Source organism: Platichthys flesus, chromosome 9, assembly GCF_949316205.1.
Source record: "Platichthys flesus chromosome 9, fPlaFle2.1, whole genome shotgun sequence".
In the NCBI taxonomy this organism is placed as follows: domain Eukaryota; kingdom Metazoa; phylum Chordata; class Actinopteri; order Pleuronectiformes; family Pleuronectidae; genus Platichthys; species Platichthys flesus.
The window spans coordinates 12,630,015-12,653,105 of record NC_084953.1 but is presented as its reverse complement, the minus strand read 5'-3'; the positions used below and the strand labels follow the sequence as shown (position 1 = coordinate 12,653,105).

Genomic DNA, 23,091 nt, shown 5'->3' with positions numbered 1-23,091 from the left:
AGGGATGATGGTGAAGCCATGTTAGCCTCAGTGTGAAGAGGTAGCTGCCTTGGCCCCTGTTATAACAACTCTAGGAGTCTTGAGGAATGTGGGTTTGTCCTGCAGTCCGTTCCTACCCCCTCTCTCCCCCCTTCTCTCTCTCTCTTTCCCTGTATCCCCTCCCCTCTCTCCCAAACAGGGCAATTCCCTAACTTTTCTCTTTTTCTCACAAGGCTATAGTTAAATATTCCATTCTGGGGAAACATATCCTGTCTCATATTCCGACTCTGGGCTCCTCGACGCCAAGGCACTCCAATTGTTGCAAGGTACCGTGCGCATTGCTGATCTCCTGACACTTAACGCTCGACTTATCAATGGGTTTGATGGTGACTATTGTTTCAGAAGTCCGTTGTTTCACGGGACATTATCTCTTCATGCATGTCTGTTGCTCGGCTGCACGTTTACCATGCAGCGAGGTGGATGAGGAGCTCCACATGTGTTCCCGTGCGCGTCCATGCGCGTAGTTTGCACTTTTTACCGGCTTCTTTGGGGGGAAACTGGGTGGAAAAAAAAGAAACCCACCGACAGGCTGGTCACGTTCTCCAGTCTGATTGCTCGTCTTGCTGACGTTCCCATAGTTTGGGGTAAGGTTATTTCCTGGCGAGTGAAGCGGAGTCTCCTCTTTCAAAGAAATAAAAAAGCGCACTGACCAATTTTTGCCATCTTCGATTAACTCGCGTTTCTGCGCACAGGAGCTGATGTTGCGCTTTCCCCCTCCATTCATAAAGTTGTGGTGACAAGCAGAGCTCGTGTCCTCACTGCAGCGTTATGGAAAAAGACAAATTTGTCTTTATGTCAACTTGAAAAAGTTGTGTAGGTAGAGGTGGTTGTTGAAGTGGCTGTGCTCGGATCCACAAACACTCTGTGTGTGTTTTTTGCGTCTGACATGACCCTTCATAGGAATCTACTGATTTAAAGTTGTGATTTGAGATTATTTAGTTTACATTTTGTAGTAAATATTCTGTTATTTAAATGCTCCATCGTGCAGAGGATTCTTTGATAATGCAGGATGGATGGATGCTTTACTTTGACAGAACCCTCAGAGGGAGAAGTCTCCTACTCCTTAATTGATCAGGCATTTCTTTTGTTCACCATGGATCCTGCTTCAATGTACTTCGCTTCCTTCAAGCAGCTTCAACCACAGCTTTTACTTGTCATGATTGAATGGGGAAATTGTGTGTTTTTATATAGAACTTGTACTTTAAGGAGAAAGTGTAGATATACAAATAAATAAGATTTATTAAGGGGTTAATTAAGCCATCAAAAAGTAGTTGTTCTAGTCATATATTTTTAATACAGTTATTTTGGTTTGAATTGAATAGGGGAAATGATTTGTGGAGTCACTAGAATGGCACTCAGTAGAGTGCATACCTCTGCAAAGGCCCAACAGTCCTCTTAAATTCAGTCAAGCTGCACTGCAGACTCGTAGACATCAATCCCCTAAATGTGCCAGATTTTTTTCAGCAAGATCCATGAATCATTGCTCGGGAAATTGGTGACAATGTTGTAAAAATAACTTTCTCGCAATGTTAAAGAAAGTAAAATAAGAAAAGCTGGATCCACCCCAAAAGTTTATGGCTTTTTCCCTGACCCATACCCCACCCTTCCACCAAGTTTCATGGAAATATATTCTGCAGTTTTTGTGTCATTTTGTTCACAAACCAACCAACAAACATACAGTGGTGAAATCGTAACCTCCATGGTTATTGACACTTATACTCACATTCATCTCTACCTCTATAGAGTCTTCTCAAGCTCCGTTTTCCTTTAAAATTCATCTCAGTCCGTGTGATTTGCATAGGGACATATATTTCTTTTCTTTTCCTTTATTTGTCCAGTCCAGCTTATATGGTGGGATCCATGACTGGAGGGCTGAGGGCTGGAGGGCTGATTCTGCTGAGGTCATATATCACCAGGGGCCCACAGTTCACTCTTTAACCTGAAGTCTATAATGAGGTTGAGAAGAGAAAATAAACCTCACGGCGGTCCAACCCAGCTGGACCCTGGTTGTTTCTCAATTTAATATACGTTAATGCAGCTTGGCCCGGCTTGTGAGACTTAGTGTATGCTCAGTATGGAGTTAGAAAATGTGAAATAATTAGATTTAGGAATCCATATTGTTCATGAAACTGCAGTGGGGGGTGATTCTTGTGTGTTTAAGATCAGTAACTGATCTGGGAAGTATGAGAGAGAGTCATTTGAGCTACTTGATTATCTTTACATCACCATTTAACTCTTACTTAACTCTCACTCTTGTCCTTTCGACCAGCCCCCATCTAGTCTGTCTCTCTGGCGCCCTCTAGGCAACAGCTATGATTTAAGGTAGTGAGTCACAGCTTTTTTTTTGCGTGTGACCTTTTCCATCAAAGCTATGACCTCTTGACACAATTTGTACATATGACATAATTAGAGTTTTTCACAGCAAAACACAACTAAAGAGATAATATGAAGTAAAACTAAAATAAATGTTGCTTCTCATTACCCCTGATATTTATCTTTTTATATTTCCAGGGGTTTGACCACCCGTGTGCATTTCCAAATATATATATTTTTATAATATATATGATGTTTTGATGGTATATATACGATCCTTACTATCATCCAATTTAAAGATGATAAACATTTAGCATTTAGCTAACAGCATTGCATCGTAGACACCGAGCATGTCTATCTAGTCAGTTTATGACTTTCTAGTCTGCCGTCAATACACGCAGTATTTGTAGTCTGCAGCGATAACCACTTATGAGACATGCTTTGAAGTGCAGTGCAGTGAAAACAGATTGCTTGAAATTGGGATTTAAGTGTCTCGTCTATTTTCTCGCTTGTTCGTCTTTATTCACAAGCGGCTCATATGTTTTCTCTTTTCTCGATATAACCACCGCTGGTATGGTGTGTGCTTCTCACAGGGTTTTTCCAATTGGAGAATGTGTGAGGGTGATTTGAGCTGCAAACAAGGGGTAAAATCAATTTGATCCATAACATCAGTGATTTCCAACCAGAGGTACTTGTGGTCCAGTGGGGAACTTCTGCCAGGAACTAAATTTGGCAACAAACCGAGTCAGTACACGTCAATGGTGCAACTGAGAATGCTTTGAAAAGTTTAGATTGTTAGCTCAAAGTAACACAGTTATATAACATAGTCAGGTAGTAGGATTCTTAGTTTTTGCTTCAAATTGGCGTAAAACTATCGATAAATGGTTAAAACTTTCAACTTCCGTCACTCCAATCAAAACTTTACTTTACCAAGTCGCACGACAAACTGTTAAAGTAGCCACTCTGCTATCATCAGTGATGCTAATAACCCACTTGACAAGAATATGGTGAAACCCATCACAGAAAAGTTTTCTCTTTCAGTCTATGTCCAATAAAGTTTTTGTGTGTTTCTTAACTTTTAACTCCTCTCTTCCTCCGTCTACAGCCCCTACTCTGGCGTGCAGAACAGGATTGGATCCAGGTCTAGATCCCTCTGCTCAGCCTGGGTCCGCACAGTGAACAGAGAGTCAGAGAGTAAGTGTTAACACGGAGGCGCTGCAGGTCGGAGGGATAGCCAGACGGACCAATGGGATCAGGGAATCTGGCTCAGATGCTGCTGCGTTGGGCGGCGGTGTGTCTTGCGGCGGCTCATGTGGCGTCTGAACAAACTGGGAATGGACAGTATCCAGCGACCCGCTTGACCAGCCCCGTGGACCAGAGAGAGGCGCAGCGGGTCCGACGCCGCGGCCAGGAGACTCTAAGAGGGTAGGGTTGTGTCTTTGTCAAATATTAAATAAACAGCAGTGCAGTTTGGTATTAATTAGGTTCATATTATACTGTAGAAGTATTCATGAGAGGAATGCTGAAATGAGGAGAAGTGCATTATGTCTGGTTTTGCATACACAACTCAGAACATTTGTTGCTTTACCCGGAGAAGAAGGATTCTAAATGTAAATGACTTTCCTCTCTCTGCTTGCCTGGCAGCTCTCTCTCAAACTGCTGGGCTCTCTGGGCTGTAGCCAAGCTCGCCTTATACCAAATTATCCTGCTGAATACTACCACATTGTTTTCACAAAAACAGCACATGCTCAACCTTAAACAGGCCGCTTCGCCACACAGAGATCTACCAGTCTGTTTACAGCAATTTGGCATTTTACATGGGAAAAGGGAGGAAAGAAGCAGTATATCTATACTTCTCACGAAGAGATGATGAGAGGAAAGCATTACCCAAAGTCTCCAATGGGGATTACTTAAGCTGGAGAAGGTAGTTCAGGATGGCTGAGGGCAGTTTTCTGGCCCCCTGCTGTTCGAAGTGGAACCAAGCGATGGGGAGAACGGTGCATGTGTGTGTGTGTGTGTGTGGGTACATATGAACATACATGTGTATGTTTTTAAAGGTGTTGTTTATTTGAGTGTCCATTTGTGGGGAGTATCCAGTGAAATGAGCACCAGGGATCACATCACCCCTCACCAGCTGCAACCTCCCCCATCCTTGCCTCCCTCTGCGTCCCCCCCCCTCCCCTCTCTCTCTCCTGCTGCCGTCCAGCTCTTTCACTAAACACCATGAATTTGGGTGTGGGATGTATGTCAGTGTGCAGCTAAGTCTTTTTCACTGTATATTTCGCTACAAAACAAAGAGTGTTTTGTTGGGGCCCCCGTTTTCAGTGTCGGCATCAGTTATTCCAATCATACTCCCATCTGTCCCAGCTTACGGCTCCCCCAGTGCCAAGCCACAGGAAATGAGGTATTCGTATCACCCTGGGGTGGAGGGGGGTATGAAAAGGGGCAGTTGTTTCATCGCTGTAGGTGACGAGGCAGCAGAACAAGAGTTAAAGAAAAGTCTAAAAGAAAGGTGAGGGAAATACGGAAACGAGGTGAAAGAGATGAAAAACGAGTTTGGCAGCGATAGTGACGGTGACAAATAACCAAACTCTGTGAATTGTGTTCAGTTTAGGCTTATTGCTAATGCACGCTAAAGCCAATGTAGAGTCTAGAACTGCTGTTTTCTCTCCAAACATGCTCAGGGAGGGTTCCTGCTGCGTAGTGGAACTAGATTTGACTGCCTCATTTGGCTTACTATGGAAAGCATTTGTCCATGTCGAATAAAGAAAATAGTCCTCATTGAGACATTATTCTAAAGAAGATGTTGTTTAGAAGAGACTGAGCGAGCATGGAAGCCCTTTATCGTTTACTGTTCACCGCCACCATTATCCTGTCTGCTGCATCAAGCGCTCACCGCACCACAATTGAGGCGATTGCCGTTCAACTGGATGCATTAAATGCGTGATCTGACTGAGCAATAATTCACATTCACAGTTTGTCAAACCGACAGTCATGTGAGCGGCCAAAGGAGGGAGAGCGAAGAGAAACCAGGGGAGACTTTGCACAATAGAGTATTATTCCCATCGAATAGTGTGTGGCTTCATGAGAACAAGAAACAAAGGCCTGCAGACTTTTTCCATTACATTGTTAAAAGTTCTGGAAACACTACTACTGTGTTCGGAATGAAATGCTCATGCAGTGATTTTGTTTGTGCGCCTAAGTAATGAGGTGATCAGGATCTTTGAAAATCCGGGTATATGTGAAACTGGACGGGCTCCGGGCCGAGATGAGTGCCCCCGAACTGAAACTGTTTGACAACTTTTTTGATTATTTTCACTGGATTTCTAGGTGTTGCCTCGTAACTGTCACTCGAATTATCCGGAGGCTTTTCAAGCGACCTCCCCTGTGCTGTGGCGAGCAGGCCAGAGCAAACAAATCGAATGTGTTGAATTTGTTTTCAGTAACCGTTTGAGCGTCACTTGCTGCAAAGGAACACAGTTCAATTGAATTTGGGTAAAATTAGTCATCTAACCACCGCAGTGCTGAAGCCTCAGGGTGACGAAATCTCATTTGCAATGACTAAGTTAAGTGTTGTGGTTTTTGATAAGCCTTTGTGTGGTGTGGGCCAACTGTGTCGTACACAGGGAGCAGGGAATTCGACTGTTCATGACAACTAACTAAACAACATGCAAACCCAATGCTTGTGTCTTGACGTAATGCTTTCAGCGAAGAACTGTCCTCTCTACTGCTGTTATTTCTGATCTTACCCCTCCGTTTTAAAAGAAATATCTTTATATGTATAAGATGTTTACAAAGTCCCAGAAAACGCGTAAAGTCCCAGTAGTTACCGATAAATTCGACATGCGTCAAATACCCGAGAAGAACTCTGTGTTCTGAGTAATAATTGGCATGGCAGAAGCCTGTGGATGCTGGTAATGTTGTGCCGTAATGAAAATGTAATTAACGTTATTAAACCAAGCAGTGCTAACCAAGCATAGCGAATAAGGTTATCTAGCCGCCATTGTTGTTGTTGTTTCTGGCACAGGCTCATTACACAAAGCAACAGTTGGCGTGCACAAAGTAGGATGTGATGTCATTGTTTTCCCTTTCTCATGTACTTAGGAAGCCAAAGGCTTAGGGACTTAAAACGCCGTTTGCATGTGGACCAGGTTTTGTTTTTGTGCTAAATATCCGCATTTGCGTGTACAAGGTGCAAGAGTTGCACCAGTCCCAGTGGACTGTCAGTAAGTCAGTATGGTTTCAACAGATTCCCTTTGTGGGAGATGGAGGGAGGTTATTTTAATGATGCCCATTACACTGGCCTTGGGCTGTGGTGTAGTGTTTATTTGCTGGCTGGAGCTCCGTATCCCCTGCTCTGTCTCTGGTCGTGCCTGGTCTTATGCTGACTGACTCTGATTTATTGGCTCCCACACTACCGGCTGGCACCAGTCCACTCAAGGGCAGCATCTGATCAGAGTTTAGCCTGGCGGGCTGCAGCGTCTGCTCCACTCGATGGATGATTGAGCGTCTGGTTGGTAGAGAAAGAGAAGGAAAGAGTGAGGCGGAGATGGCGAGTTTTGGATTTCTCTTATTTTCTCTCTAATGCAAGAGTTAAAAATTCATAGTTTTATCTCTCGTGTTGAAGAGTCCAGCCAAGTTTTTTTTCCCGCCACCCACCTTATTAACTTGGCTCCGCTTTGCTCTGTTGAGGAGAGGCTTTTTTTGGATGCTGTCTAACTTGGCTGGCAGTCAGACCCGAAGCAGAGAATCACATTCGGTTGCTCCAGTCCCCTCCAGTTTAAACGTCAATACCACCCCAATGGCCAGGATATGATCCTCTATTTTTAGTCTGGCCTTGGCATGTGCATCATTTTGAAAGGAAAAAGCTTTTCCCTGTTTCAAAGTCACAGGACAAACTTCCTTACCTCAGAGTGCTTTGAGGACAAGGAATAAAGAGCCCCAAAATAGCTGGGGTGGAATTTATATTTGGGACACGTGAAGAATCGCCAGCTTCTCGATTTCTCTTTTATGTGCATTGGGTTCCATTTTAGTTTTTTTATGTGTCTGAGCTTTATACTTACTGTACGTGCAGGATAAGGCTGAGCAGTAAAGGCAGGATTATCTGGGACCACTGATTGGCATGTGGTCTGTGAATAAAGTGGTTTCTGTTTAATGTCAGGCTGGATAAAAAAAAAAGGGGCTTCACCATTGGTTTACTTCCCACATTTGACGCTGCCACACACATCGACGCGCACACAAAACAAACACGTAAAGGCATCGCACCAGCTTATTTATGTGCAGAGCTGTGTTTGATTTACTATTATTTCTGTTCCCGATCACAAACAATATTATCTCCAACACAAATCATCCGAGTCAAGAAAGGTCTCTGCGTTTATCACATGTATTTTTCATTCATAAGAAAAACAATCAATCTCCTCTGGGGTGTGTATGGTCGACCGCAGTTTAAGTTAATACAATATAGAACTTAATCTCCCCGTTGTTTCTCAGCCAGAAGAGTCATCTCAACAAACACAGCCAATTCCTGCCTCCACTACACGGCCAACAATCTCTCACTCTTTCCCCCTTTATCTGTTTCTCAATTCAATTCACGTTCAATTCTCTAGCGGTGAGTTAAGCGGGAGAATGTTTCGCCAGGACGGGAAAGTACCCGCTGTTTCTCGTCTCTGAGGTGGGAAGGACATTTATCCGACGGGTCCGGTTATTATCCTCGATTAGGATTTTACAGTTAACATAAACCAAACTCACACAATGCAATGTAACCTTCTCCTCTGATGCTCTGCGATTTCTCCTTTGTTTTGTTCATTTTCCCTTCATTTCCCCTTATGCCTACCTCCTTTCTACCTCCTGTCCTTCCTTTCTTCCAGTGCTTCCTTCAGCTGCTCTGAAGCACGAGCAACTAACAACAGGAGATATGAAATATTGACCACGTCAGTGAAGACATTTCTTCACAATTAGAACTTATATATTTCTGTAATTTACCACTAATTACAAGGGGGTTATGTTGTCATCTGCAATTGTTTGTAGTTACGTAAACAATACTTAAATAATTTTCTTGAAATTGTGGACCCAGAGAAGAACCTATTCAATTTACATGTGGTTTTGTAAGGGGACTGGCAGAGGTCATACACTCTCTCAAACTTTTCCATAGAAGTACAATACCTAGCTTGGAATATGTCTATCCATCGCCCTAATCACCATGTTGTTGAGTCGCTGACTGTACCCTACACTTCTGTATGATCTCCTCTGTTTGAGCATCAGGCTGAGTTATCGCTAGAGGCAGCACTATGTAAGAGTTTCCCGAGGGAGGGTCAGATACCAGGCACATGACCTTTGACCTGTGACCAGTACACACACACACACATACATGAACACAGACACCTGACCTGGAGCCTTGTCACCTGTGAACTTCTGGTCGAAACTGTCTGCAGAGATTTTCCACGCCTGCCTGCATGCAGCGCTGCCCTTCCTTGTAGGTCAGAGGAGGCTGTTTCTCTGAACTGCCTCGCCCTTTGACCCTGTGGATTCCTGCGCCGGGAAGAGGACCCCCAGGCCACAGCCTCGAACAGGCTTGTTGATTTTGCAGTTTCAAATTTTACAACTCGTTTCTAAAATGGAAAGAAACCACCAAATAACAAAGTCAATCACAGACGTTTAATCAATGTGTTGTTTTGTCCGGCAGAAAACATTGATTATATTTGAGCAGTGGCCAAAATGACTGATTCATATTGATTTTTTTTATCTAACCAAGAATCAAAAAGTACTTAGGTCCACTCCCAAACATCTCTCTAATACTGTCCTTCGAGCCCTAACTTCAGTTTCCGCTTTCCTCCATTCTTCACATTTCCCCTTGGACACAGTGGCAGCCATTTTCCTTTTATTACTATTAATGGCGGTTAATTAGCGATCCACGGGCCAGGAGGCAGCTTCAAAGTGCGCGACATGGCCACAGAAGAGTTAATCTCCTTTAGATTGAGGCCTGAGAACAGTAGGACATTTCAATATTGAGGAAAACCCCCGGGGCTTAAACTCCATTTTTTTTATGGCTGTCTTTCAGTCTGTTTTAGTTTAGCTCACCCTCACCCTCTGTGTGATAGAAGAAGTCAGAGAGAGAGAGAGAGGAAGAATAACAAACCAGAGCACCTCGGGGTCTGACCCGTGTAATCCTTCATATATTGACATCCCCCAGGTCTGTAACAGTGGAAAATCTTTAACGCTTTGCAGACAAATAGATCAGGAAGAAATTAAGTTCTCTGCTCATTATGTGCTGGAATGCTGACGTCTACGGCTCTGTGCATTTCAAATTCTTTTTTTCTTTTTCAAAGCTCAGTTTAGTTTGTTTGTTTTCCCCAGAAATTCAGCCCCCACCGAGGGTCTGGCCTCTTCTTGCTTATACGGCTCTCTCCTTCGTTTCCATATCTTCTGTTCTCCGCTCCCGATCCTCCTCCTGCTTCTTCCTCTTCTCAACATAAACTTGTTTTGCTTTGCCTCCCACTGATCTCCAGATCCTTTCCCACCATCCGGTTTTCCCTTCCCCATCCTAACGGCCATTCCTCTCACTGCCTTTGACACTTTCTCTTTAAAACGTCAACCCTCACATTTCAGTTTCTGCTTTGGGTCTGTTTTATTTCTCTTCCCTCTCAGTCTGACCACGGCTTCTGCCTACGTAAATATCTCCTGTCTGCTTGCCCATCTGTTTGTCTGTCTCTCTGTCCCCCCACCATGCCATCTGGTAATGTGGTTGGAGGTGTGCCCTGTTATTCATCCCATCAGAGATTCGAACCCCAGCTGTCATCTCCCTGGTGACAGCCTGTGGTTAGTAGGGTCTACTGTCTGCTGAGGAAGGAAGTCGGTCATCTGTTTCACGCAGAAGGAACCTGAGAAGTTCATGAGATGCTCTTTTCTGTTCAAGAAAAAGCTAACTGTCATGTTAACTTTTATTTTTGGTTTCATGGCAAACAAATAATTAGTCAATCCGATTGCTAATTAATAGCTATTTATCGAAAACGCTTTTCTGATATAGTTGTTTCAATGAATACTTCTAACTTCAAGGAAATGTGCTGTTGGATCATCAACTTCCCCAAGTCTCATGCTGGTTGAGTATAAAGCAGCAGTTTCAGGAAGTAATCTGGAATATAGCTCCTTGAAGAATGTGGAATTGTTGCTCTCTTTTCTTTGGTCTTTACACAACTACCACAAATGAAATATAATGGGTTGATGAGTGAGCTTGAAAGATGCTGGAATGTGGATTTTGAACAAAGTCTGGCGATTGTTTCCCTCATTTCAAAACCTTTATCCAAAGATAAGTCATAATAATAAGACGGAGGCATTTCCTTTAGAAAAAACGAGAATACATCCTAGAATTTCTCATTCAAGTCACTCAACAAGTGAAAATCAACAGTCACTTCTCAGGTGCCTGTTGATTTGGCATTTGGCCTGGCTAGTTCGGCTAAATAAGCAGCTTTTCCATCGTTTCGATTGGATATGATTGACTAACTCATTAGAAATGATCACTAGAAGGGAAATCCGTGTTGAAAAAGTGCCCTACACACAAAGTTATTATTATTATTGCCTGTATAGTGCCAACCTACACCAAGAGTAACCCCCTCCCTATCTCGAAATGTTATGGGAAAAAATAACCTCCTGGACCTGCCTCCTTAATCAAATCAGCTCCAAAGGATAACCCATACCGCATTCTTACACCAAGCTTGAATGTTCCAGCAAGTCTCACACAAGTTTGAAGATGTCCTGTGTGAGAAAGCTCTGCAAAGTTAAATAAATAACTCATATAATATCATAAAGATTATTATCATTTGAGCTGCATCGTGGTAAATGTAGACCCAAGTGTTTTTGAAACTTAATACTCAAACCTTGCCTTTCCTTAACACGCCCCTCAGCTTTATGAAAGTGAAATACTAAGTTGTTTTGTAATTCTGCTAGACCTCGGCCAGTGTTACTTTAAACACTCATAAATTATGTCCCGGGGGCAGATATTTCCCAGACTATAGGAGATGTGATCTCTGTGGTAAATGGCTCCACCAGCAGCATCTGTATCACGCTTTCCCCCAATTTACTGAGCTGCGTTCCCTGGGTTCCCCGTCATTCCGCCCGTAAACGCAAACAACAACCCACCAGGGCTGATGACCTCAGATATACTGACTATTACCCACTAAGGTCAGTAAGGATATCATTAGTGCGACCACAGAGTTGGATCACTTCAGCTTGTTACACATCTTTATGAAGCGTTTTGGTGTATTTCACTCACAATGACTCACACTTCCTCGTAATATGTGGATTTGGGTTTTGGGATTGATGCACGTTGGTAGTTTGATTCCACTTCTAACTAAACAGAGCTAAAAGTGGGAGTGTAATTATTCCTGGATGATAAAAAGTGAAAGTGAGGTGTACTTTGCGCGTGATTGGAAGGCAGCTGCAATTTTTGAACCGCTATTGGTTTATGTGTGTGTGTGTGTGTGAGCATCGCTGGTCTTCTCTAGATGTGGTTTAAACACTTCCTGAGACTAAAACTTTGTGGCTAACCTGTCAGGCCAGTAAAGTACTGTTATGACTTTTACAACTGTCAGATGGGGTCAAAGTTCAGCAAAGGCTCTCTAGCAGTCAGGATCAGAGGCGGGGTCAGGCAGCGATGGGGAGAATCTCTGGATCTTTGCCAGAGGACAGGACAGCCAGGCAGGGAACCAGGGAGAGAGCAGGGCTTTATATGTCCTTCCCAGTTTAAATTCAGCCTTTAATGAAAACAAAATGCGTTTCCTCATTGTGTCGTTTCAGGCCCCTCGTACACCCCCCCCCCGCTCCCCTCTGTGAAAATACCTCCATCCATCACTGGAGGAGGCTTTGTATCAAAGTTTGTTATGTTTATCCTCAAAGCAGAGGCTGTGCAGATCCTGGGCAGCTCACAAACTCATAACTGTGTGTATTTGTTTAGGTTTTTTTTTCCTTGCTAAACTATGTTTGGGAGGTCTGGGCGAGTATTGAGTTTGTTTGTTCTCTCTTTTTGTCTCCGTCAGGCCCAATGTGTGTGGCTCTCGCTTCCATTCATACTGCTGTCCCGGCTGGAAGACGCTGCCAGGAGGGAACCAGTGTATCGTTCGTAAGTTCCTCGATCCTTAAATCCTCGATACCACAAATACCACAAAGCCCACTGGGAAAGATAACAAACAATCTTGGGATTATTCTGCGTATGTCATTATAACAAACAAATGAATGAGCCACTCAAATTCATTCTCTTCTCCTCTCCAGCAATCTGCAGGAACTCGTGCGGCGATGGCTTCTGCTCCAGACCCAACATGTGTACATGCTCGAATGGCCAGCTCTCTCCCAGCTGTGGAGGAGGAGCAGGAGGTCAGTAGTGCTGCTCACACATATATAATAACTTTATCTCCACCGAGCATCAAACCCCATCCTAGTGTTGCAATAGATAATAGCTTTTTATCTGCATACAATCCATTACATGCATTCATTTGACAGTTTTGTCCAAAAGGACTTACATTGCCCCCTATCTTCATTATGGCCCTATTACTCCTCCGTACCAGACTCACTGATAATGAAAATAAACATCACTCGAGGAAAAAATGATTTAAGTATTTTACGTTTTGGGACAATATGCTTATCTTGTTTCTGGTGGAGGGTTAGATATGAAGAGTCTTACATCATCAAAATGGATCTGCAATCAGCAGTTGATTTAATTAGCAGTCCTCAATCTGAAAATCGTTGTTTTAACAATCAGCTGGCTATAGCTTTTGGTCTAGTCCTCACCATAACTGATTTCCTTTTGTAAGAAAGGATTGCCAGAATAATCTCTTGGTGTTATTCTATGTATAGAAATTAAATAATCTTCAATCAATTATCCTCCGATCCTGCTGATTGGCCCAAACTACTGACCAAACAATGTGGCTGGTCACACTGAGCAGCTTCGGCTCCTATAGCTCTGATGCTCTGCTGATCTCCAGAGCTAATGGTTCCACCCTTCTCTCACGGGAGCCAGAATTGAACTGCAGCCAGTGAAATAGTAGAATATGGAGTCCCAGGCCTCGGCTGCAGCCTGCAGGTCACAGGGTTTGTCAGGATTATAGCAGAGAGCCTGGCTGCTCCAGCTCAGTCTGCTGGGCTGAGTTACAGACTGCTCAGGATGTGTGTGCGTGTGTGTGTGAGAGTGTCTGTATACACGCCGAGTGTGTGGAGTCACCTTCATCTGAGTGAGATTAGGGTGATGTCTGCAGGGTTTAAATATGAAGTTAATATGTGCATGACATGCTGAAAACATTGTTAGAAAGCACCACTTAGGGAGCATGCATGTGTGTTTGTGTGTGTGTGTGTTAAGTAGCATGCAGTGTGTTCAGCTCCATCGCCTCAATTGGCCAAAGTCAGCTTGTCAGTCACGCCTGGACCCTGCCAGACACATGCTCACATTCCAATAAGCTTGCAAACACACATTTTCACCCACAACCCAGACACTGTATGTAGACATTCACACTCATAGTAAAGAGACAGACTGAAAAACATACATGCAGCCACACAGACACACACAGTGAACATCAGTTGGCTGCGACCCAAAGGATGTAAAAGCCGTAAGAGAGGACGACCTTTAGAGGAAGGGCACGGTGGAGAAAAACAGCCTCTGACCCGTGTGGCAGGATACGCACAGTTCCCCTGCAGAGTCAGCGCTTTGGCAACAGTCATGCTCCTCGGAGGCCGGAGCAAGAAAGTGAAGCGATAGCGAGCGCTGTGGAGAGTCGGGACCGAGCTGATCGGGACCCTTTGGGATTCTCAGCTTTCCTCAGCTGGGGTTTATGCTGCTGCTTCGACGTGGCTGCAGGCAGCGGAGACGCAGGAAGGGAAGCTACTGAGAGGATGTATGACAGGTTCGATTATACAGCTTCTCATTAGAAGTTTCGAAGAATGCTGTTTTTGTCTCGGCTGAGGGGTGTTTATCCTTTGGCTTCTCTGCCAAGCTGTTTGCAGACATGAACTCCAGATAATGTCCAGACACAATTACCCCGAACGCAGCAGTAGATTGTCCGGGTCAGACGTGTTCACAACAGGAAAAATGTCGAAGCAATTAAGTGAGAGGTAGCGCTTGGGGTAGAACATACATATAGAAAGTACAAATTCTGTTGCATGGAAGTTAACGCTCTGCCATCTCCACAGTCAGTTACTGGTTTTAAACATGAAGTTATAACCCAGCCTATAAGTATTATCTGTTCCTTAGCACACAAAGTTTTCTGTTTAACTGATTCTAAACACCTCACGTTTACTCCATTTAATATTTGGTTATGAGGTCTCATTTTTAACAGTACGACCCTCTTAGACACACTCACCGTTTTTTTGGGGTGTTAAACAAATTACCAAGTCGAAAATTGTTTTCACAGCACTATCTGTCTCTGAGGCTTGAGGCCGTGCCAGGAGAAGGCAAAAACACACCTCATCGTAGATCTTGTCTTGCCTTTTAATAGAATAATTTAGTGCAGCTGGGAGCGGATTGCAGCTCGATGCAGATCCGCTTGGAAACGGCAATTTCCTCTGCCTTAATTACACAGCCTGATTCTCGCACCCTGGTTCACCGGGTTATAGATAGCATCTTTATGTCTGGCGTCTTGCCTCTGGAATGCCGGGGGTTTAGATAAATCAGCAACAGATTTTTGATTTTCTCCTGGAATCTTTGCTGTATGCCAGTGAACACTACAAGCATGTGTTTCTGTGGAAAGATGAGCAGACAGTTAGAAGCGTATTCATCTCCAGAGAGAGAAATCTTTGCAAAGGCAGTGTAGCTTTGTCATTTGCACCAATTGCGGTTACTTACGGCCTGCTGTCATATGTCACTTCCCAGACAACAAGGGTCAGCACTGTTAGTCACCCTTGTAAGAAACGCACAGTTGAGAGCCAAGCAGCTGGGCAGAGGATGTTATGGGGTCATCTTTATTACCCCGTCTTCCTTTAACCGTAATTACGAAATCCTTACCACGGATGTTCTTGCCCCAATGCTGAGGAACAGCTGTCTTCGGCCTCCATGGGCTATTGACTGGAAACACTGGTGAGGCCTAATTATAAGCCCAATCTTCACAGCAAAACAACACTCTGACCTGTTAGTTATGACATATTCAAGGAAATACCTAAATTAGAGTGATGACGTGTGTCCGGAACAGAAATAACTCCCGAAATGAAAAGGTGGACTCTGACTTTCCTAAAATGGAAAGAATTGTTTGCATGTGGACGCCGGCCTGTTTCGAAAACACCTCACGCAGCTTTCTGTTTCCTTACGTCGTCAAGTTATTGCTGAAACTGCAGCTGACGTGTCCCCGGGTCCCTGAGGTCTGTGTGTGTAAATCAGGACAAAACACGTCTGTAAAGCTCCTCAGCTCTCCAGTGCACACACACACACACACACAAACACACACACTCTCGACACACAAGCCTGGACTTCCTGTGTTCCGCAGCCTCTCGTAAAAAACACCCAGATGTAAGCAGCTCACCGACGACACTACCAGAATACAGAGGTGCATTGTGGTGCCGCAAAAAAACACACCCGACTCACACACACATGCTCGCACACACGCACATCCCCCCCCCCCCATCCTGTTACTATGCACATGCAACTTTCCAGGCACAGGTCGCTGGGGCAGACCATCGCTCTCCACCTGCGGGGGCGGAGTGGCATGAGGAGAGGGGGCGCCGGGCCGAAGCTCGCCAGTGAGATCATCCTCCTCTGCCTCCAAATGTTTGATCCTCCTCCTTCTCCGTATTCCATCTAGTCACTGTTACAGAGAAAACACACGTCATGGAGTTAATCTGTCGCTTGTGTACCTCTGCAGTATCTCCCATCTATTCAGCACTTATCCCATCATCCTCTATTCCTGAGGGCGCACATATCACTGACTACACATGGACCGAGAGCCTCTTACTGCAAAGTTTCTTCCCCACAGTCGACCTTAGCCTCTTTCCTCATACCTCCCCCCCTCCACTGACCTATTTAGGAAATATGTTTTTGTGGGGTGGGGGACTTGTTGAAAAATGGACGAGTTTACCCAGGATGCCCTCGGCTTTGGGAGAGTGTGGTTTACAGAGCGCTCCAAGGTTTATTCCACAGCGGGAGAGAAAACTGTAATTACTTATTGGAATAATTCGCCTGATAAGTTTCACATCATTGCGCCTTTCGTTGGCCCGAGAGAAGAAGAGCGAGTCAGAGGAGTGTACGCCGCTAACCTCATGTCCTAGAGCCGAGGGTGAAACCTGAGAGGAGGAGCTGAGTGATCTCTCATGGGAGTGAATGAGAAGAATGGGGAAAGAGCACAGTCGTACTCTATCCTATAAACATGGCGGGCCCCAGAGTCCCAAACTATTGCTTTAATTGATTACCACATGTTGCCGTGAGGTTTTTTCTGCCAAATCTGTACATAGAGTCGGCCAAGTGTTGCACATGAGAAAGCTGAGTGGAAAGACTTTGAGACTTAAGATGCATTTAGTATATGGAGAGAGGAACGCTTTGTTGACAAGCTTGGTGAATTACAGCGCTGCGTTGAATTCACTGACACTACCCAGGGGGCCGATCCAGGACTATTGTGCTTGGACTCATTTTGACCAAAGTCTGTGCATATGGAGACATATTGGTTATCACAATGAAAAACTACCTTAAAGTGTGTTTACCCACAGTTATAGTCTGACACACAAGTCATATTTAGTGTGTTTGGACACAGTCAGAGTAAGTGGGTTGAGTTGTAGTGGCTGAAAAATTGCCTCATGTTGGCAAGTTATAGAGTGTCATTGGGAAAAAAACACAACCTCAGCTATGGGGGAAGCCCAGTCATTTCCCCTCTGCTCCACAGCTCCGCATGCCAGACACGTTAAAGTGGGAAAGAGACATAAACAGACACATGGAGAGAGAGAGAGAGAGAGAGAGAGAGAGAGAGAGAGAGAGAGAGAGAGAGAGAGAGAGAGAGAGAGCAGCAGCAGATAGAGAGAGAGGAAATTAATGTTGAACTTGCGATTAAGATTTAGACAGAGGAGCTTGAAAGGCAGCAAGGAGGAAGGAAGAGGGATGAAAGCGGAGGGTGAAGGACAATAAAATATCCACTCGAGCCTTGAGGATATAAAAAAGAAAAAACAGGATGTAGGGAAGGAATACAGGCTACTCGCATCCAGCACTGTAGGTGTCTCATTAAGGACACGTTTCTCTTAAAGGAGCCGCACTGACGTCTCTGATGATGTCAGATTGGTTCTCTCACACTCTGGCAGCCAGAAGGTCCTGTTTCAAATTATAACAGCTAATACTACATCTCTCTGTGTTGTTTTTATGAGTGACGTGTGATACCACTAATACTCTCTTAGATCTGGTACCAAGTAAAACCAGGGGTTGCATCGCCGACACCGATATGCTACCTTGTGCTTAAGTTTTTGTTCAGAGAAGGGAAATAAAGAGGAGGCTTTTTCAAATTATAGCCATGTTTAACAAGTGTTGTGGTGTTGCACATTTAAATCAGTGAAGACTGTAAATAGCCAACTTTTGACGTGAGAATCGATCGCAGAACAGACCGGTCTGAAATCGTAAGGATCATTATTTGAGTATCGATCCGTGCGTCACTGCTGTTTATTCACTGCTCAAAATCAAATGCTTTCTCTTTGCATCCTGGCATGTTAGGATTACAGTTCCCCCCCCCCCCCCCCCCACACACACACACACCCTTTACCCCGTTTTCCCTCTCCTCTCAGCAAATTCCTGAACGACTGACTGACTGCAGCATACAGCTGGCTCGACTTATTGCCTTTACTCCCAGTCTGCTTGATTAGCTCTGGTTTTGTGGCCTGGGGGCCTTTGAGCCGTCGTCTGCTGAAACAAAGATACGCCAGCACTGTTCAAACCCCCATTTGAAGTGTAAAGAGGTTCTTTAAAGTTACCACAGTTATTTATTTTAGCTCAGATGTCTAAGCTCTTAATGTGCTTTTTGACTGGGTGAGACTTTAATGAATAGAAACTAAAGTCGATCAATTGAAAACACTGTACTCTCCTTTCTTAAAGATATAGGTTTGTTCGATAATGACGGGTGGTAAATAACAAAACCTTTTTGAGTTCTATTTATTCTGTGGCAATGCTGCAGCTTGTGCTCTCTGATAAAACAAGTGAGGTGGAGGTTTGATGCTCATTTTCAAAGTGCATCTGTTGTCGATCCTCCTTCTTTCTCATCTTGTGGCCCAACCTCATTTCCCTCATTTCCCTTTTCTGTCTCCAACAGTTCAGTCATGTAACATCAGGTGTATGAATGGAGGCAGCTGTGCGGAGGACTCATGCTCCTGTCCGAAGGGCTACACAGGAGGCCACTGTGGACAACGTGAGTGAAACATCATGCAGCACTGACACATTACAACTCTATTAAACGCTTTCAATATTTGGGGGGTTAACGCAAAGTTTAAAACTAGGGCGTGAGGTAAGAAAAGTTGACGTTATCGTCTAAAGGTCTGATGTCATCAAACAAAATCCTCACATATGTTAGCTGGACAAATATACAATGCAATGTGTGTTTATGTGTGCAAGTGATGCAAGTGTTTACAAGGTGAAGTCATTTGCAGCCTAATGAAAGACCTGTGTGTGTGAATCTGTGATAGAGGAGTGGAGAGTGTGAAGCTGCCCTGTGATTCACTCTCTTTCCCGTCTCTCCCGTAGCCGTGTGCGAGAACGGCTGCCAGAACGGTGGGCGCTGCATCGGGCCCAGCCGATGTGCCTGTGTCTACGGTTTCACCGGCCCGCAGTGCGAGAGAGGTGAGCGCTCATTCCCGTTTCTCTAGTGACACTCTATTGGATGATATGATAGAGGCTGGCTACTGGTATCTTAATGGTGAAACCAAGGGGCTTGAAACTGTGTAAAATACGAAACTTTTACAACTTTGTTCTTAGTTTTATATTTTTCATTTCCATAGTGACCACATGTATTGTTATGTGTGGTGAGTTGATGACACTCATGGGAGACTGAGGTCCGACAGAATATGGGACGCAAGACGATCAATCCCATTGTTTCACCTTTTCTGGTCAAAAAACTAGTCAAAACTCAATTTGCACACTGACTTCTGGGTTTAAATTTGACCTGTCATACTACCATAGTTAACACACAAAGTTAAAACACAAGCTGTGTCCTAATTCAGTGGCAGCCACCGACTAAGGCCGCCAACACTCTTGTCTCGTTTCGGCCCTTGCGGTCTACGTGGCACACGAAGGCAGAACCGACAGCCTGTTTGACTTGTCTGGTTTGAATCCCAGCAATCACTGTAACACAGTTAGTTAGTAATAATGGCAAAAACTATGAATAGACTAAAGCTGCCTTTCTGTAGCTTGAAAGTTAGGCAGGCCAGGATCTGATTGGCCAAAAGATGGACACCAAGGTGCTAGATTGGTGAGGTGAGATACGTGCACAAGTGTAAAGGAAAATATCAGTGCGGGAACACTTTGATGTGACCGAGGAGTCAGAGGTGCCTCTCCTATCAGTCCAGACGGTCTCTGTTATTTCCTTACTCCAGCGCTCGGTGAGCCGGCTCTTCTGGCGTGAATGACTTCATACAGCTCAGACAGACAGTGGGTGTTCGCCTCCTGGGCTTTGAACAGAGGGCTGAGGTATGTGTGCGGTGGGAAGTGATTGCAGGGTGCTGGAAGTAGGTGGTACAGTCTAAAAAATGTCTGAAGTGATGGCTGCTCTTAGTCCCGGCCTACCTCAGTTCACCTCTTCAGAGGAAGAGAGAGAGCTTTATACGCCTTCAGCTATGCTCCGGTACCATTCTCACCTTTTCTTGACCCTCACCTTCCACCTTCTACCTTCTCCTTCCTTCGCTTTCCTACTCCCCCGTGCTGGCCACCTAAACTGAGGTAGAGGAAAGTTCCGGTAATTGCACCCACCTCATTCCTCTTCTTCCGTATAATTTGTTTCCTACCTACATATGTATCTATGCTACAGCTACTAACCCTACTATCCTCCACACTCATCCCTCATCTTCTTCTGTCTCGTTCTTTTCTTCTCTATTCATGGAAATGATGCAACCACTTAATAAAAACCTTTACCTCACTCTCCATCCCTCGTTTCTTCATGGAACACTGGGGTCTTGTTTGCTTGAAAAAGTAAAATAAAAACTACATGAGGGGGGTTAAGTTTGTCTTAAAAACATCTGGCAACAAATACCGCCCCATCCACTCTCCCCAACTTCCCCACAGGACGGACAGAATAGGCTTTCTTTGTGGACATTTCCTGATGTTGAGCTGGGTTGGGAGGCAGAGAGAGAGAGAGAGAGAGATGGAGGGGAGGAGGGAGGAAAAATTGGAGGGATAGGGTGAGAATGAAAATTGACTCCCCAGCTGTGTACACAGGGGGAGAAAATACAAATTCTTTCTCTCCATGTTGGAGGAGCGGGTAGAAAGTTGGACCGGCTGGTATTCACAGGGAAAACTCTCATAAATCTTTGTGTTTTTGATGCTAAATTTCCTTCAAAGATGAAAGAGGATATGAGCTCAGATTGTCAAATAAGTTGCATCACTCATTACAAATCTTCAAAGTGACAACCGAGGTAACACAAATACTCCCCCCTGCACTCTGGTTGGTTGTTGTTGTCACAGACACATCTATACATTTTGCTCGCTAGTTATCTTGTTGTTGTTGATTCTGTGACATGTGGTTGAGCCCCTCGAGTGTTGAATTGAGTTCATGCACCGTGATTGGTGGTTGCTGATTGACTGCCGATTTGGATCCGATCTGGCAACTTCTCAATCTAGTCAGCAACTGGATAATTGGGCTAAAAAAAAATGTGCGTGAACTGGGCTTGAAGAAATAAAACATCTGACTGTAAATTATCCAGAAAATAGCGATGTCGAGTTTTAGCAGGGCAAAAATAGGCGACAAATGCATTTCATTATTTTGGATTTTGTCCAAAAGGCTACAGATTCCCTTGTGTAACCTTAGGCGTTTCTTACGCCTGTTGCATGTTGTGGATTTTAGAGTTTGTGTGACGGAGGCTGTGAGTCAGTAGATTTACTGTGTGATTCAGTGAGAGTACTGCTGATGAACTGCAATTATGAAGGCAGTGAAAGTCAGTTGGTACGGGGAAAACTCAGGAACAAGTGTGGGATGGAGTCATGGGAAACCCTTGTGTGTTTGCATGTCTCGGGTGTGTGTGTGTGTGTGTGTGTGCACATGCAGCTATGTGTGAATAGCTTATGTCTGTGCGTGCCTGAGGGTTTAGGGTTAGGATGAAATATAGTCAGGGTTAGGGGTTTCCTCACTGAATTAAAAGCATGAGTACACTGTCATTATTCAACAGCTACTATGTGTTTGTCACAGTTTTGTTTATGGATATGTTTTCATGCGTGGATACTTATGACTCAGATATGGATACTGATGGAGTTGTAATGTTTCTCTGTCTGTATTAGAGTGTGGATTCCGACATGCTAGGGTCGGGTTCTGACAAAACTTGTGGAACGATATTTGGTTTAGGTCGGGTCTCTGTGGCTGAGCTTTCTCCTTGATACTTCATCCGGCCAGTGTCGGTAATCGGGGGAAACATCAGGTTTTGGTCAGGTTTAAGCACAACCTGGGTGTGGGTCAGGCTCTGTTAGCTTTCTCTGGTGCTTAGTCAGATATGGACAGAAAATTGCGGCATAGGCTGCTCTCTAGTCTGTATGGGTTCTGTTGGGGAGTCGCATGGGTCCAGGCTGAAATTAAACAGATTGAGCATCATACTGTTTTTTGTACAGACGTTCATGTTCCTGGGACGATGAACCCCCATGACTGAGGTGATCTGAGTCTTCCTCTAGTCCTGCCATGAGATTGACATCTTTGGGTAGAGGTGACATTTTTTTACCACCTTCCATTATGATTCATCTTCAGGTCCAATTTTCCCTTTGTCCAGTAAGGTTGAATAACCATATTGTTGGAAAACGAATGACGCTTGCTTTGGCCCATTAAGCCAGCTCTGCTCCAGTAATAACCCAGTCCAGTGTGTCCCAGTGGAGTAACACAGCGTCTGACATCAGCCTCGGTCTCAGACCAGTCCAGGCTAAATATATCAATTATCACAGAGGACCAGTTCCCCCCCCCCAGCAGGCGGCATTTTAAGGTGCTTGAAGCGAAGGAAGTTGGTTTATTTCTGTTCTATTCTCTGATCCCGGGTAAGACCGAACCAAGCAGAGCTGGTGGATGGGTGGGACCTGAAGGCAGGCACGGGTCACGCTGTGGAAAATATCCCCTATGACAATTTAGTTTGAGTCAGCCACTTTGGAGCCGTGCTAAATTTGATCTGCAGCAGGTCTATAAATCATATACCAATGCAGCCCGGTGTTGCCATACAATGGAGACTCCGTATTTCTCTTTTCCATAAAGGGTATATAATGACCTCTATCAAAACCACGAAGCAGCAAATATCAGAGAGAGTCTTATTCAAACCAGACACAGTGTGTGATCTATGTCTGGAAATCAGCTTTGTGCCTCATCCAAATACTAGATGTTCTGAATTAAATGTTATATATTCAGTGTAATCAGTAAAGTCACATTTCACCAGCTGGTACTTGTGTCTGTTATAATGGGAGCCCAGAATTTTGATGATACATCTCATAAATGAAAAGCCGAGGAAATTAGCTCGGGTCACATTCAGAGTCTCTGGTTGGTTCAGATCAGCGTTGGACTTGGCTCGCAGGATGTTGATGAAGGCAGTGTTTGATCTGGCTGATTGACTCTCATTGCAGTACTGCAAAAAAAC

The 23,091-nt window shown here is 44.4% G+C and overlaps 1 protein-coding gene across 1 annotated transcript in view; it reads left to right on the top strand.

Annotated features, from left to right (window-relative positions):
* Positions 1–265: 265 nt before the first annotated feature.
* The window catches only part of fbn2b (fibrillin 2b), a 66,158-nt gene continuing 43,332 nt past the window's right edge, over positions 266–23,091 (top strand). The window contains exons 1-6 of the mRNA XM_062395904.1: positions 266–305; positions 3,458–3,777; positions 12,381–12,463; positions 12,613–12,714; positions 18,597–18,692; positions 19,025–19,120. Coding sequence (XP_062251888.1) covers positions 3,599–3,777; positions 12,381–12,463; positions 12,613–12,714; positions 18,597–18,692; positions 19,025–19,120 — 556 coding nt within the window. The 5' untranslated portion in view covers positions 266–305; positions 3,458–3,598. The remainder of the gene's footprint in view (positions 306–3,457; positions 3,778–12,380; positions 12,464–12,612; positions 12,715–18,596; positions 18,693–19,024; positions 19,121–23,091) is intronic.